The sequence below is a fragment of the Vipera berus genome (assembly GCF_964194415.1).
Source record: "Vipera berus genome assembly, chromosome: 7".
NCBI lineage: Eukaryota > Metazoa > Chordata > Lepidosauria > Squamata > Viperidae > Vipera > Vipera berus.
In genome coordinates this window covers 8,467,136-8,482,067 of record NC_138209.1, presented here as the reverse complement: position 1 = coordinate 8,482,067, position 14,932 = coordinate 8,467,136, and the positions used below count along the sequence as shown (strand labels likewise).

General features: G+C 41.1%; 1 protein-coding gene across 1 annotated transcript in view; it reads right to left on the bottom strand.

Moving 5' to 3' along the window:
* Nucleotides 1-7,303, bottom strand: part of MRPL1 (mitochondrial ribosomal protein L1) — a 19,442-nt gene extending 12,139 nt beyond the window's left edge. The window contains exons 1-4 of the mRNA XM_081333022.1: nt 7,250-7,303; nt 5,424-5,529; nt 3,221-3,476; nt 646-729 (exon numbers count right to left, since the gene is read on the bottom strand). Of these exons, the coding sequence (XP_081189148.1) occupies nt 646-729; nt 3,221-3,476; nt 5,424-5,529; nt 7,250-7,286 (483 nt within the window). The 5' untranslated portion in view covers nt 7,287-7,303. The remainder of the gene's footprint in view (nt 1-645; nt 730-3,220; nt 3,477-5,423; nt 5,530-7,249) is intronic.
* Nucleotides 7,304-14,932: the final 7,629 nt, after the last annotated feature.

Genomic DNA, 14,932 nt, shown 5'->3' with positions numbered 1-14,932 from the left:
GCATCGGGGCCAAGGCAGTGGTAGCCCCCCATTAACAAGAGCCTTGGTGGAGCAGTGGGCTAATGCCTCCTTAAGTAACACCAGCTGCCTGCAATTAGTGCAGGTTCGAGTCCCACCAGGCTCAAGGTTGACTCAGCCTTCCATCCTTCCCAGGTAGGTAAAATGAGGACCCAGATTGTTGTGGGCAATAAGCTGACTTTGTAAAAATGCTGCTGGAGGGGGGGGGGGGCGAAAGCCCTAATAAGCAGGCATATACATAGAATGAAGGCTATTGCTAAGCACATTGATTTGTGCTTTAGATTGTAAGCCACCCTGAGTCTTCGGAGAAGGGCGGGATATAAATGGGAATAAAAACAATAACAACCAGTCCCAGTTTCTCATCCGGCCCCTTGGGAAAATTAAATTGCCCACCCCTATAATACGGGATACCCAAGATCCCTTTTCTATTTTCTCTAAAGTGCTCTTCTTGTTTTTCACACATTAAAATCAAATAAATTGAGTCTCTACACATAAAGGAAATACCTGACACCTTAAGCAAACCTCATCCACTATTCCTCATGTCTCAGGGGAACAGAGTGACGTTGCGTGCCAATGTAACATATGCAAGTGACTGAAGTATTTTTGACTCAATGCTCAATAGCTTACCTGTGTGAATACTAAAATCTTGGGGATGACATCTGTGAAACGGTAAGGCAACAAAAGAGTGCTAATAAATGGTCCCATAGTTTTCTGGAAGTATAAAAGCAAAAGGAGAAAAAAAAATCCACATTATCTGATTCAACAAAGTAAGTATTTGACACATGAGAAATTTTATATATAGCTATATTGATTAGATATATAGATATACACACATATACTCATATACATATAGACACATATATACTCATACCGGTACATATACATTTTTCAAGCTGTCTCAAGAATGATCCTAAAGCTTACAGAACTCCATTCAAAGGATTTACTATAAATCTTTTTAGAAGCAGTGCCTGAAGGAACTTTTCACTGACATATTTGCTGTGCTTTTAATCAAGCTGGACCCTTTGATGTTTTTTATATGTGTGAGTTCCAACTCGGAGAATTCCCAACGACGGCCTGACTGCAGAATTCTGGGAATTGAAGTCTATGCATCTGGAATACGGCCTGGTTAAGAAGCACAATTTTTAACTGTTCTACTGTTATGATTTACGCCTTGGTTTTATCCTGTTTGCATTTCAATGCACTGGGGGGGGGGGAAATACATATTTTTTTAAAAAAAGTTTTAATAACAATATAATGCTATCTTGTATTTAACTGTTATAGTAATTGTTCCCATGGAAAGATATGGCCTAGAAAGACAAGTGAAATAAATGCATAAAGAAAAGAAAAGGTCAGGATGCTTTGCTTTTTTTCCAGTTTGTAATCTAATAATCTCAATAATCTTTTAGTACAAGTAACACCCATAGCAAGATGTTAAAAGTTATTTTTTAAAGAGATTAAAAAGGTATACATTGCAGAATCCAAATAGCTAATGAACTGAAAGCATAAGCAGAAGAAAACAAGATTTATTACATCACTTCATATTTTGCAATTTCATTCACAAAGAATTCAAGGGAACTAACAATCGAAAATGTAAATTGCAAGTAGTCCTCACTTGACAACCACAATAATTTTGGTCATACGACAGGGTGGTGGTGAAGCAAATCACATGCCTTGACTTGATTTTCTAAGAGTTGTTAAAGAGAGTCCACAATTGTTAAGGAAATCACATGGATGTTAAGAGAACCATGTGGGTGTTAAGCGAGTCTGTTCTCCCAAATGGAAACCAGCAAATAAATCAGAAATTGTAGTCATGTGATTGCAGGACTCTGCAACTGGTCGTAAATGGGAGCTGGTTGCCTAACATCCAAAATACAACCATGTGACCACGGGAGAGTTATATATGCCAGGGGTCCCCAACCTCCAGTCCGTGGACCAGTACCAGGCCGCGGCATGCCAGGAACCGGTCCGCACAAACAAGCAAAGCCCTCTCCATGGGATGCAGGTAGCACACAAAACCACGCACCCTCCGATCCGCAGAAAAACCTCTCTCCACGGAACCGGTGGTCCCTGGTGCCCAAAAGAGAGAGGGTCTTCTCAGGGTGCCGCCGGTAAAAGATTGCTGGCGGATAACACCCAGGGGAAGGGCCTTTTCTGTGGGTGCGCCTGCCCTCTGGAACCAGCTGCCCGTGGAGCTCAGGACTGCCCCTGACCTGCGTTCATTCCGCCGGGACCTGAAGACTTGGCTCTTTGAGCTCTCTGACCCAGGCTGAGAATTTTAACTGGGTTTTATTTTCAGGGATAATTTAATCTTTTATTTGTCTTTTAACTTTGTATTTTGTATTGGAATGATTTTAAAATGCCCTGTAAACCGCCCTGAGTCCTTCGGGAAAGGGCGGTATATAAATCTAATAAAATCTAAATCTAAATCTATATGCCAATTGTAACTTCAAGAATGGGTTGTAAGTAACTTTTTCTGAGTCCATCAAAATTTCAAAAGGTCATTAAACAACCCGTCGTTCACCCATAGTCATGGTTAAAAAACATAGGACAACTCAAAAGAGTAAAAAAAATACAACGGAATTTAGAAAAGTCTCTGAATCAGTAATGCTCTTAATTCCACCCTTGATATCTTGATTATTTACTTTTAGGGCTTTAACACTGTTGACGATTATAAACAGTATGTAGAGAGAGCTCAATTGTTCAAAGCTCTCCTCGTACAACACAAAGCGAACCCTGTTTTTTCTCCAGACTAATTTTATCCAACCGTGCTTACAACTGCCAAAACGTGTTAAGTTTGTCAAAAGTACCCTGACCGACAAGCTGATAAGGCAGCTCAGTCTCTGTTAATTCTCGTACTGATAAGTGCTCGCATTTTTTGTTTGGTTTAAAAGAAAAAAAAAACTTCATTCTTAACAACATCTCCAAAATAATGCCAGCTACTAATGATGTAGTAATGTATTAATCAGTATTCAGCTAGGAGGGGATAATATGTGTATATGTGTTGGTCTTTTTTTTAAAATGCACCTTTTTCTTTTTCTTTTTAATGTTTTGGGGGTTTTGCTTCTTTTTTCTCTCTTTGGATTTTTGGGGGGAGGAGTTTTATATTTTGTATTTTAACTTTGTCTTGAATAATATATATATATATAAATTTTAAAAAAATAATTCCAGCTACCAACTAAGGCTGTAAAAAAGGACCCAATACCTTCTTTTCCGATGCCATATTCAAGGTGAAATGTGCATATAATTCCTGGGTGGGGGGTGTAAAATCCAGTGGTTGAAATTTCTTCAAAAGCTCTAAAGCTGCTTCTGTATCATAAACCGGTTTTTGATAACACCAAGTCAAATAAACATCATCCTTTGGCTCCAGCGGTAAAGGCAATTTATAACGTTCCTCTTTTTCCTTCAGCTCTGAGGCTACTTTTTTTTCCTGGGTGGCTCTTCTATATTTCCTAGGTAATCTTTAAGGAAAGAGAAACAGACTGTTTTATGCAGCTGTGCAGAATAAATACTCACCTGAAAACTTGGCTTTTCGATCTATCTGGCCTGGACTGAGGGGTTTTTTAGTTTTAAGTTTTAACATTGTTTTATTGTTGGGCTAATATTAATTTAATTCTTTTTAATTCTATTTTTATCTTAATTTATATTGTCTTTTAAATATTGCCCTGTAAACCGCCCTGAGTCCTTCGGGAATAGGGCGGTATAGAAAACTAATTAAATAAATAAATAAAATAAAACAACAATTTTAAAAAACTAGCATAGACCGCCTTAAAGATGAGAGTTGTCTTAAAGCTAAAGGTAAAGGTTCCCCCGCACATGCGTGCTAGTCGTTTCTGACTCTAGGGGCCGGTACTCATCTCCGTTTCAAAGCCGAAGAGCCAGCGCTTGTCCGAGGACGTCTCCGTGGTCATGTGGCCGGCATGACTAGACGCCAAAGGCGCACGGAACGCTGTTACCTTCCCACCGTCGTGGTCCCTATTTTTCTACTTGCATTTTTTACGTGCTTTCGAACTGCTAGGTTGGCAGAAGCTGGGATGAGTAACAGGCGCTCACTCTGTTACGCAGCACTCGGGATTCGACCTGCCAAACTGCCGACCTTCTGATCGACAAGCTCAGCATCCTAACCCACTGAGCCACCGCGTCTTAATCCATACCAAAACTAAGAAGAAAACACAGCTTATAGTGTACTAGAAATCTGCTTAATTTTAAGAAAAGTATTTGCTATACCCAAAGGACACTGGTAACTAGCTATCATTATTTTCAATTATGACACATGCAGGAAAAAGAGAAGCAGAGACAAGAAATTAAATATAAATTAAAAGCCTTTTCACATTTGTGGATTAGGTCCAAAACTAGAAAACATTAAACAAGGTTCCAGATGAACTGCTTTCCTTTCTGTTTTAATAAGTTCAGCTCTGCTTCATGACAAACTTCTGGAACTAGAAATTTAATTAAAATTAATAATTTAATTGTTCCCCAACAAATAAAGATTATGCCATTAATGTGAGTAGAAAATATTTTAAATTATTCAATTTTAAATGTTGACTATTTGTCTCTGTGAATGATTGTCAGGATGAACAAAATCTGACTTCATATTTTTAACTACCGTATAACTAATACTGCATGGAGCCAGCTTTTGAACATAATTAAAACACATCTACTATATATATTTTCAAAGTACAAAACATTATATTTATAAATGCATCCCTAAGAAGCCAATGCATTTCACAATTGCCTGTAGAGACAGTTTGAATTTTACAAAATGTTAGATAGTATATTTTACAGTGGATAGTGTCCTTTATGTAAGAATAGATTGCATATCTGAGATACTACTGAGTTTGAAGTTTGTCTGGCCCCGCTGAATATTTCTATTTATGCTACTATGTACAGGTAGTCCTCAACTTAACAACCACAATTGAAATTGGAACATCCGTTGCTAAGCAAGGCAGTTAAATGAGTTGCACCCAATTATGATCTTTTAGCTGCGATCATTAAGCAAACCACCATGACTGTTAACACAGTTGTTAAATGAATCTGATTTCTCCCAATGTCTTTGCTTGTCAATGGGAAAGTCACAAATGGCGATCCTACAACCACAGGACACTGCGACTGTCATAATTACATGCCAGTTGCCAAGTGCCTGAATTTTGATCATACGATTGTTGGTATGCTGCAATGGTTATAGGTGTGAGGACCGGTCATAAGTCACTGTTTTCAGTGTCATTAGGACTTCAAACAATCACTAAACAAATGGTCATAAATCAAGGATTACTTGTACATACCTATGGATATGCATTTGTGTGTGTGTGTGTGTGAGAGAGAGAGAGAGAGAGAGAGAGAGAGAGAGAGAGAGAGAGAGAGAATGTTTTTCTGTTAACTGTTCAAAATTAATTTCCTTATTTACTTACTTTGCAGCATACTGTCTACTGGGAACCAGTAAGTTGGTATAACAAGGAACCACTGCAGGATCCCGAACAATTCTAGAGAGAATATGGCTAGGATTCTGAGCAAAAACTGTAGAAAGACAAAAACAGAGGGTGCATTCTTGCAATAACAATCCAAAGTTGTTATACACTGCTAGTCATGTCACTTCATGGCATAAGTTGGTGTGACTTTTCTAGACCTTTGTAACAGAAAAAGATCTCTACACAACACATATTTGGAAGTACTGCAACATGGTGGTGGCAGAACTAACTAGACTTTCCCATTCTCAAATTTAAAAATATATTTTGGATAACTACGGGATTTTTTTTTAAAAAAAGTAAAATTACAACTGTAATTACCTTTTTTTCATCTGCAGCCAAATGGGGCACTGGAGAAATCAGATTTCAATTTAGAATTGCTCTCAGAACTGGCTGTATTTTATATAACAGCATAATCTAAAAAGTTTATTTCTTCAGAGGTACTTGTAGATGTTTTCTTTAGAATCATTCACTCATAGTCAGAGTGTATAACTTTTGATGGCCGGGGGAGGGGGGTGGTGAAGGAAGAGCAAAAGCCAGTCAGCTGAAGGTATATCCGCCCTGAGTCCTTCGGGAGATAGGGCAGCATATAAGTCCCAAAAATAAATAAATAAATAAATAAATATCTGGAATTCTTTTTTTAAAACCTGGATTTGGGGAAATTTGCCTTACTTCAAAAGCATTTCATCAGCTTCTTTGCTTTTGGCCATTATTGTCTAAATCCTCCACTGCTTTTTTAGCAATACCAGCCAATATCCCTAAAAAGAGATTGTATGAACAGCTTATACGCCTGATTTACAATTAATAATTAATCATAAAACAATTAAGTAGCTTCTCATTCAGTGGAAGAAAAATCCAATTACTTGTAAGCTGCCCAAAGTCACCTTATAGGGAAGTAAAAAATTAATAAATACATAAAATTCTATATTGTATATTACAATATATAACATATAATCATACAAATTGTGATGGTGAGTTCAACCACTGCTGTTGACTCAGCCTTCCATCCTTCCAAGGTAGGTAAAATGAGGACCCAGATTGTTGGGGGCAATAAGCTGACTTTGTAATAATGCCGCTTGGGGGTGTGTGAAAGCCCTAATAAGCAGGCATATACATAGAATGAAGGCTACTGCTAAGCTTGTAAGCCGCCCTGAGTCTTCGGAGAAGGGCGGGATATAAATGTAATAAAAATAAATAAATAAATAAAATAAATAATTAGATCCATGGCTTTGCTGGCTGATGAAAGCTTCCAGGGGGATGACATGTTCACAGAATATTTATCATGTAAACCTAACCATATTAGCCCTATTAGATATTAGCATAAATATTTTGCAAGAAAAACCCTATTTTCAGCAAATTTAAACAATGAAAAGACTATGATTTTTGCAAACATCTTTAATATTTGGCAAGTGATTAAGAAACGCTCCTCTACATCCAAATGTCCATGGGGATTCTCAAGTCATCCAGGTCATAGTTACCCCAAAGGCGCTTTTTCACGAGGCAACTGGACTTTCTTCAAAGAAAAACAAGAAAGTCCAGTTGCCTCGTGATTAAGCACCTTTGGGGCTACTCTGCAGCAATAGCCGCATTCTAAACCCACCGTCCCGCTGGGAGTCGCGCGGAGCGTAGCCATATAATACATTATTATTATTAATGTCAAAGCCCAAGGCCTCCATTTTGGAGAGAAATTAAGGTGGGAAGGGAGGGGGGGGGGAAAGGGGGCTTCCAAGGAGTTGGTCACCCAGTTTTCCACGCCGGATCAAGACGCTCACCTCTCTGGAAGCAGCATCGTACTACGGGGAGCGCCATCTTCGCCGGGGGAAGAAGAAAAAAAAGCGCAGAGGTGCGTTTGCCAAAGCGGTCCGGCCGGCCACGGGGACTCGGAAAGAAAGGTTCCGCTTCAGGGGAAAGAAAAAGCGGAACAGCGAGGTGGACAGCGAACTGTTGCATTTAACAGGGTTGTGCAAGCAAAGGGTGCTCTGGTGCTTGTTTGCTTGACACTAAAGTCTTATTTGAAGCATGGCTTATTAGGAACACACCTTGCAGTCCTGCCAGTTTCTGCTCCCTGTGGTTTATAGACCATGATTTATGAACCAACAGCAGCTTAAGGTAAAGGTAAAGGTTCCCCCGCACATGCGTGCTAGTCGTTTCCGACTCTAGGGGCCGGTGCTCATCTCCGTTTCAAAGCCGAAGAGCCAGCGCTTGTCCGAGGACATCTCCGTGGTCATGTGGCCGGCATGACTAGACGCCAAAGGCGCACGGAACGCTGTTACCTTCCCACTGCAGTGGTCCCTATTTTTCTACTTGCATTTTTACGTGCTTTCGAACTGCTAGGTTGGCAGAAGCTGGGACGAGTAACAGGCGCTCACTCTGTTACGCGGCACTCGGGATTCGACCCGCCAAACTGCCGACCTTCTGATCGACAAGCTCAGCGTCCTAACCCACTGAGCCACCGCGTCCCTAACAGCAGCTTACCCGGTATTTAATAAATTATGGTCAGTTAAATCATGATTTAGCCTGATGTGTAAACCCACCAGTGTTTGCAGTGGGTATTGTTTTATAATCCATGCGTTCACTAATGCTAATATGCTTTTCCATCTGTAAATGATTGTAAAGGACATTACAATATGAAAATATTACTTACTTTCTAGAAATCACATTTCACATTGTTTTCAAGGTTATTACAACTATTCAACTATTACACTAGTCCTTGCTTACCAGTGTAATTGGTACTGGGAAACCGGGGCTGATGGACGAAAGCAGTTCTGACAATTCTAGTTGCCGTCGTTAGGCAAATCCTGCCATTTTTTGAAAGATTTTTTTTTAATCTTGCCTTTGTTACTTTTACAAATAATTCAAGGTGGCAAACATATCCAATGCACCTTCCTCCTCCTATTGTTCATACAACAACAACCCTGTGGGTTGAGTTGGATGAGACAGAGTAACTGGTCCAAGCTCACCAAGTCTTTTGATTTTTAGCCTGGTGCTTAAGAGAATAGAATAACAGAGTTGGAATGAAACTTGTGGGTCATCTAGTCCAGCCCCTACGCCCAAGCAGGAGACCATACACCAGGGGTCTTCAAACTCGGCCCTTTTATGACTCATGGACTTCAACTCCCAGAATTCCTCAGCCAGGTACGCTGGCTGAGGAATTCTGGGAGTTGAAGTCCATGAGTCATAAAAGGGCCGAGTTTGAAGACCCCTGCCATACACCATTTCTAACAGATAGCAGTCCAGTCTCTTCTTTAAAGTTTCCAGTGATGAAGCTCCCACAACTTCTGAAGGCAATCTGTTCCATTGGCTGATGGTTCTCACTGCCAGAAAATTTCTCCTTATTTGAGAAATTTTCTGACACTGAAAACCATCAACCAATGGAACAGATTTCCTTCTGAAGTTGTGGGAGCTTAGGTTGAATCTTCTGCTTGATCAGTTTCCATCTGTTTGTCTGGATGGAAGGTGCTTGACATTCCTTGTCTGGCCTTCAGGTGCTTTGGAAAATAGGTTGACCCCCTCCTCTCTGTGGGAACCCCTCAAATATTGGAAGACTGCTATCATGTCACCCCTGGTCCTTTTCTTCACTAGGCTAGCCATGCCCAGTTCCTATAACCATTCTTCATATGTTTTAGCCTCCAGTCCCCTAATCACCTTTGCTGCTCTTTTCTGCACTTTTTCTAGAGTCTCAACATCTTTTTTGTAGTGTGATGACCAAAACTGGTTGCAGTATTCTAGGTGCGGGCTTACTTACTTAATCACTAGACCAAACTGAATCCTGCCACTTGCAATTTCCTGTTGGTTTCCCCCCTGATTCTGCTTTGTCAGAATTTTGATTTCAGGGACCCCCGAGAGGGTTTGCAGGGACCTCCAGGAATCCTTGGACCACACTTTAAAAAACATCTTTCAATCTAGAATAAGGGAGTCTCAATTATATAAATGTAATATATAATTGACCATCTGGGGCACCAAGCCAGTCCTCCGTCTCTCTTGGTACAGTAGCAGGTTTTTATGGGGTTCTCTGAGCTTGTGCATTTGTTTATAGATGTTTCATTGCCCAAGCAGGTACCTGTCAGGTCCCCAAATCCTTACTGTCTTCCTTGCATATATATACTCTTGTGCTCTTGTTTTGGGGCCTGCCATTCTACTGGGTGGAGGGGGAATAATTGCTTTTCCTTGGAACAGGGGTAGGCAACCTCGGCTCTTTTATGACTCATGGACTTCAACTCCCAGAATTCCTGAGTCAGCTATGCTGAGGGGAAAGGGAAAGGTTTCCAAGCTGAGCCATGCTGGCTCAGGAATTCTGGGAGTTGAAGTCCACGAGTCATAAAAGAGCCAAAGTTGCCTACCCCTGGCCTAGGCCTATGCTGCTTTATGACTTGTGGACTTCAACTCCCAGAATTCCTGAGCCAGCCATGCTGAGGGGAAAGGGAGAGGTTTCCAAGCTGAGCCATGCTGGCTCAGGAATTCTGGGAGTTGAAGTCCACGAGTCATAAAAGAGCCAAAGTTGCCTACCCCTGGCCTAGGCCTATGCTGCTTTATGACTTGTGGACTTCAACTCCCAGAATTCCTGAGCCAGCCATGCTGAGGGGAAAGGGAGAGGTTTCCAAGCTGAGCCATGCTGGCTCAGGAATTCTGGGAGTTGAAGTCCACGAGTCAGAAAAGAACCGAGGTTGCCTACCCCTGGCTTGGGATAACTTTCGCTTTCTACTTTTCCTCTCCCGCCTCTATCCACTTGAGAAAGGAATGTGTCTCCCTTACCAGGGAGACAGTTATAGAGAAACGAAAATGGAGAAGACCTTGAGATGTGCGCCAACTTACCCAAACATCGTGCCACCTGTGGATTGGCTGATTTCCAATGGTGGGAAGAGGAATATTGCTGGTTTAACTATACCGTTTAAGCGGGATTTTCCCCAGATCTCTCCTTAATTTCCCTGCTGTTACTAGCCCCTAATAAAAGTTCCTTTTGAGACGATGGCTGCTTCAAAAGTTCTGCTTTCTTGGGTGGTTAGCTGAGGTGGGTCCTTACAGTAACATCGTAAGTCCAAGCGAGTGTGGGCTTTTGCTATTTGTGGTTTCCTCTCTGGTAGTTCATTGATGATACTTTTCTGCCTGATGGTTTGTCTGGCATTGATCCTTGCTTATCTGAGCGTTGGCTGCCAGAGGGGATGACTTCAAGTCTTTTTGTGAAATACCAAGAAACCATATCCACACTTCCACCAACGTAGCAGGCAAACTACCGTACAGATAATCATCGACTTACAACCACAATTGAGTCCAAAATTTCTGTTGCTAAGCAAGACAGTTGTTAACTGGGTTTTGGCCCACTTTATGAGCTTTCTTGCCACAGTTGTTAAGTTAATTACTGCAGTGGTTAAGTTAGTAATACGTTTGTAAAGTGAATCTGGCTTCCTCAATGACTTTGTTTGTCAGAAGGTCACAACAGGTGATCACAAGTCCTGGACACTGCAACCGTCATAAATAGGAACCAGTTGCCAAGCACCCGAATTTTGATAAGGATGCCGCAACAGTCCTAAGTGAGAAAAACGGTCATAAGTCACTTTTTTCAATGTCATTATAACTTTGTATCATCACTAAACAAACGGTTGTAACTCGAGGACTTTATGTGTATAAAAACAGGGAGCAAATCCCAGCCTCACTCACACTGATGTTATTACCTAGCTGGGTAATGAGACATCTGCAAGCAAACAACCAAGCTCAGAGAGCACCAAGTACACCACAATTAAATCCAGAGCTACAAATATTATTTACTGAACCAGATTTTTATGCCTAGATTAAATAAATGTTACCACTCCCCTGATTGTGCATTATACAAAGGGTTTTTTTTCTCATTAATTACTCTGTGGAGGATGTAAGGAGGTGAGAACACTTGAATTACCTTGAGGTGTGATAAACCTCAGTCTGCCTTAGGGAGCTATGAAACTACTATTGCATTGTTTCCACTACAGATCCCAGGCCCCTTAATACTAGAATGTTGGCTTGGACGGAAAGGTCACCAATCTGAGAATTGCAGAGTCAGACTAAGTAGAAAACACCTATCACTTTACTGGAGTGGCTTACTGGGATTCTTTCAATCTATCCTTTGTCCAAAAGGATCACATTAGACAACCTTAAAGTAGTCATTGCAGATATCATTGTTTGACAAGTATTACAATAACCACAACATTAGGGTTTTTTAAATTATTATTTACAATGATTATTACGCCCTTTCTGTGTATGGGACAAAACACAATTTTTTTTCTGGTCTGGATAGAAGAACTTGGTGACCCAAGAGTTTCTCAATTCATTAGCACACCTACTTCCTTTCTTTGACATATAATCTTGCCCGAGATTTCAGATCTGATGCAACTTATTGCCTTCATTTGTCACCTACAGTATCACTGTGGGCTGCAAAAGTTGTGTACAAAAATAGTCAGACTATAAATATGAGCCAAGATTGAAAAACTAATGCAAGAAAAGGTTTAGATTCATTTTGGAGAAGAAGGATGATCTAAGGCTAGCAATATATTACTTGGAAGGAACAAATTACAGTGTGGATTTAATCAGGTTTCATGTAAGCCAAGATTCCCTCAAAATATGCCTGCAGAACGTTGAAGGTCGAAACAAAACAAAACCCCAGCCTAGTGTGAGTCATTTTCTGCTTTAATAATTCTTTTAATAACCGTTCAGATTTCACAGGTTACAATTATTTAGGACAGTTGCAATGATATCAAAATGCAATTGTCAAACTATACTTGGTTTTGAATAAATTATCTGCCCCCGTTTCAGATCAGGTTCAAGATGACTTTGGAATGGTTTTTTCAGGTTCTCAGGTATATTTTGACAGCACGTTATTACCATTTGTTACAATCTATGAATATTATTCATGGAAAGCTGTCTGTGCAACATGAACTATAAGAGTTGGAAGGGACCTTGGAGGTCTCCTAGTCCAACCCCTTACACAAACAGGAGACCCTACCCCATTTCAGACAAGTGGCTCCCCAATCTTTTCTAAAAGCTTCCAGTGTTGGAGCATCCACAACTTCTTAAGACAAGCTGTTTCATTGGTTAATTGTTCTAATTATATTTTATTCAGCCAATTTAAAAAAGGCATGTCTTAAAGAGCTGGCCATCTATATTTCAACAGTAGGGGTAAAAAAAAGGGGGGGGCATTTAACTCACACAGATGTAGTTAAATTATTCTGCTTCCTTTCTTGAGGGATGAAGTCTAAGAATCAAAGCCAACAAGGTTACGATTGTGGGCATAAAAGGGAAGACGGGGAAACACCAATGCTTTGACAATTGTTAAGATTCCAGATAGAAGAAGCCATTAGAGAAATATGAGTGGAAATAAAGAGACTACAGGTAGCCCTTGACTTATGATCACAGTTGAGTCCAATTGTGTTTGGTTGCTAAGACATTGGTTAAGTGAATGTTGCCCCATTTTACAGCTTTGCATGAGACAAATGTGAATCACTGCAGTAGTTAGTGACGCCGTTGTTAAACGAATCTGGCTTCCCCACTGACTTTGCTGTCAGAAGGCCCACAAAAGGGGATCACTTGGCCCCAGGATACTGCAAACGTCATAAATATGAGTCAATTGCCGAGCGTCTGCCATTTTGATCATGTGACCATGGGGATGCCGCAAGGGTCGAAAGTGTGAAAAATGGTCACGTCCCTTTTTTTCAACGCTGTTGAAAGGTCCCTAAATGAGCTGTATAGGTTCATCCTATAAATAATAAATAATAAACCTTTATTGTCAAAGTACATGTGTACATTGAGATTAGCTGAGCCTCCCCCCCCCCCCCCGGTGCTCTCTCCCCCCAACACACAGTGACAACAAACCCTCCATCCCACCACACTATGTGAACCAACCACACCACACACCGGCCTCCCAAGTCAATTCTGCATAAGATTATGTCCCATTTAAAAGCCTAACAGCCCACGGATAAAAGCTATTTTTCAGCCTGTTGGTACGGCTGGCTACCTGTATAGTGCGGCAAGTCATCTCCCCAGAGAAGGAAATATTAAAAAGGGCAGGAAAATACATTTCCAAAAAAAGAAGTTAAAAGGCAGAAAAGCATGCCCAGGTTTTCTTAATAGCCCCAAGTCTCCCTCCCCCAAGCAGAAACCAACTCTATAGAAATGCAGATGTAAACCATTCAGGAAGGTTGAAGCTAAGAAGACTTCTAAAATCGACATACCCCTGCTCCAGGGAGGTGGGCTGGGACAGACAACCAGCAAGAATCCTAGAGTGGCACACCTAGGCTCAGGACAGAATACATGACAAAGGAAATACAAAGCTTGAAACAGGAAATAACTCCAGACCAGGGGTCTTCAAACTTGGCCCTTTTGTGACTTGTGGACTTCAACTCCCAGAATTCCTCAGCCAGCCATGCTGGCTGAGGAATTCTGGGAGTTGAAGTCCACAAGTCACAAAAGGGCCTAGTTTGAAGACCCCTGCTCCAGACAATAGAGTCCAGGGGGTATAAAAACCCACTACCCACATGTGCTCAGCCCTTCTTTTCCTGTTGGATCCATCTTTCTCTCTGCCTTTCCTCTGCAATAAACTACAACCTTCTTCCCAAAGCAGTTGCCATGTTTATTCCCCGCTCGGAGGAACCATGATGGAGACTTTTCTTCCCACAATAGGGATACTGACTGAAACAATTTATACATGCTTAGGATAAACACGCCTATCATCTGACCAAAATAAATAAAGCGAGAAATAATGGTAAAATAATAATTAAAAAATAATTAATTAAAAAGAGAACAAAAAAAAGACAAACCACCTCTCTTCAAAAGTGCAGGCTTGATGGACTACTCATTCCTTTTCTGCTATCAGTTTTCTATGTTTCTGTAAGTTTGGGCTTGTTTGTTTTTTCCCCCTAAAATAGGAATTGGCTACCTGTGGCCCTTGCTCAAATTCCTTCAAAACCCCAGTGTAACAAGTAAGGTCTCTTTATCAAGAGCCGTATGTCTGCCTCTTTCCTGTATTGCACTACTTAAGAGAGAGAAAGGTAAAGGTAAAGGTTCCCCCGCACATGCGTGCTAGTCGTTTCCAACTCTAGGGGCCGGTGCTCATCTCCGTTTCAAAGCCGAAGAGCCAGCGCTTGTCCGAGGATGTCTCCGTGGTCATGTGGCTGGCATGACTAGACGCCAAAGGCGCACGGAACGCTGTTACCTTCCCACCGTAGTGGTCCCTATTTTTCTACTTGCATTTTTACGTGCTTTCAAACTGCTAGGTTGGCAGAAGCTGGGACGAGTAACAGGCGCTCACTCTGTTATGCGGCGCTTGGGATTCGACCCGCCAAACTGCCGACCTTCTGATCGACAAGCTCAGCGTCCTAACCCACTGAGCCACCGCGTCCCTTAATAGAGAGAAAAGGGAGTATCAAAAACAGTCTTCCCCAATTACTTTTGGCTCTTGCATACATTCCAGGTCACACTCCAAGCTTATCTCT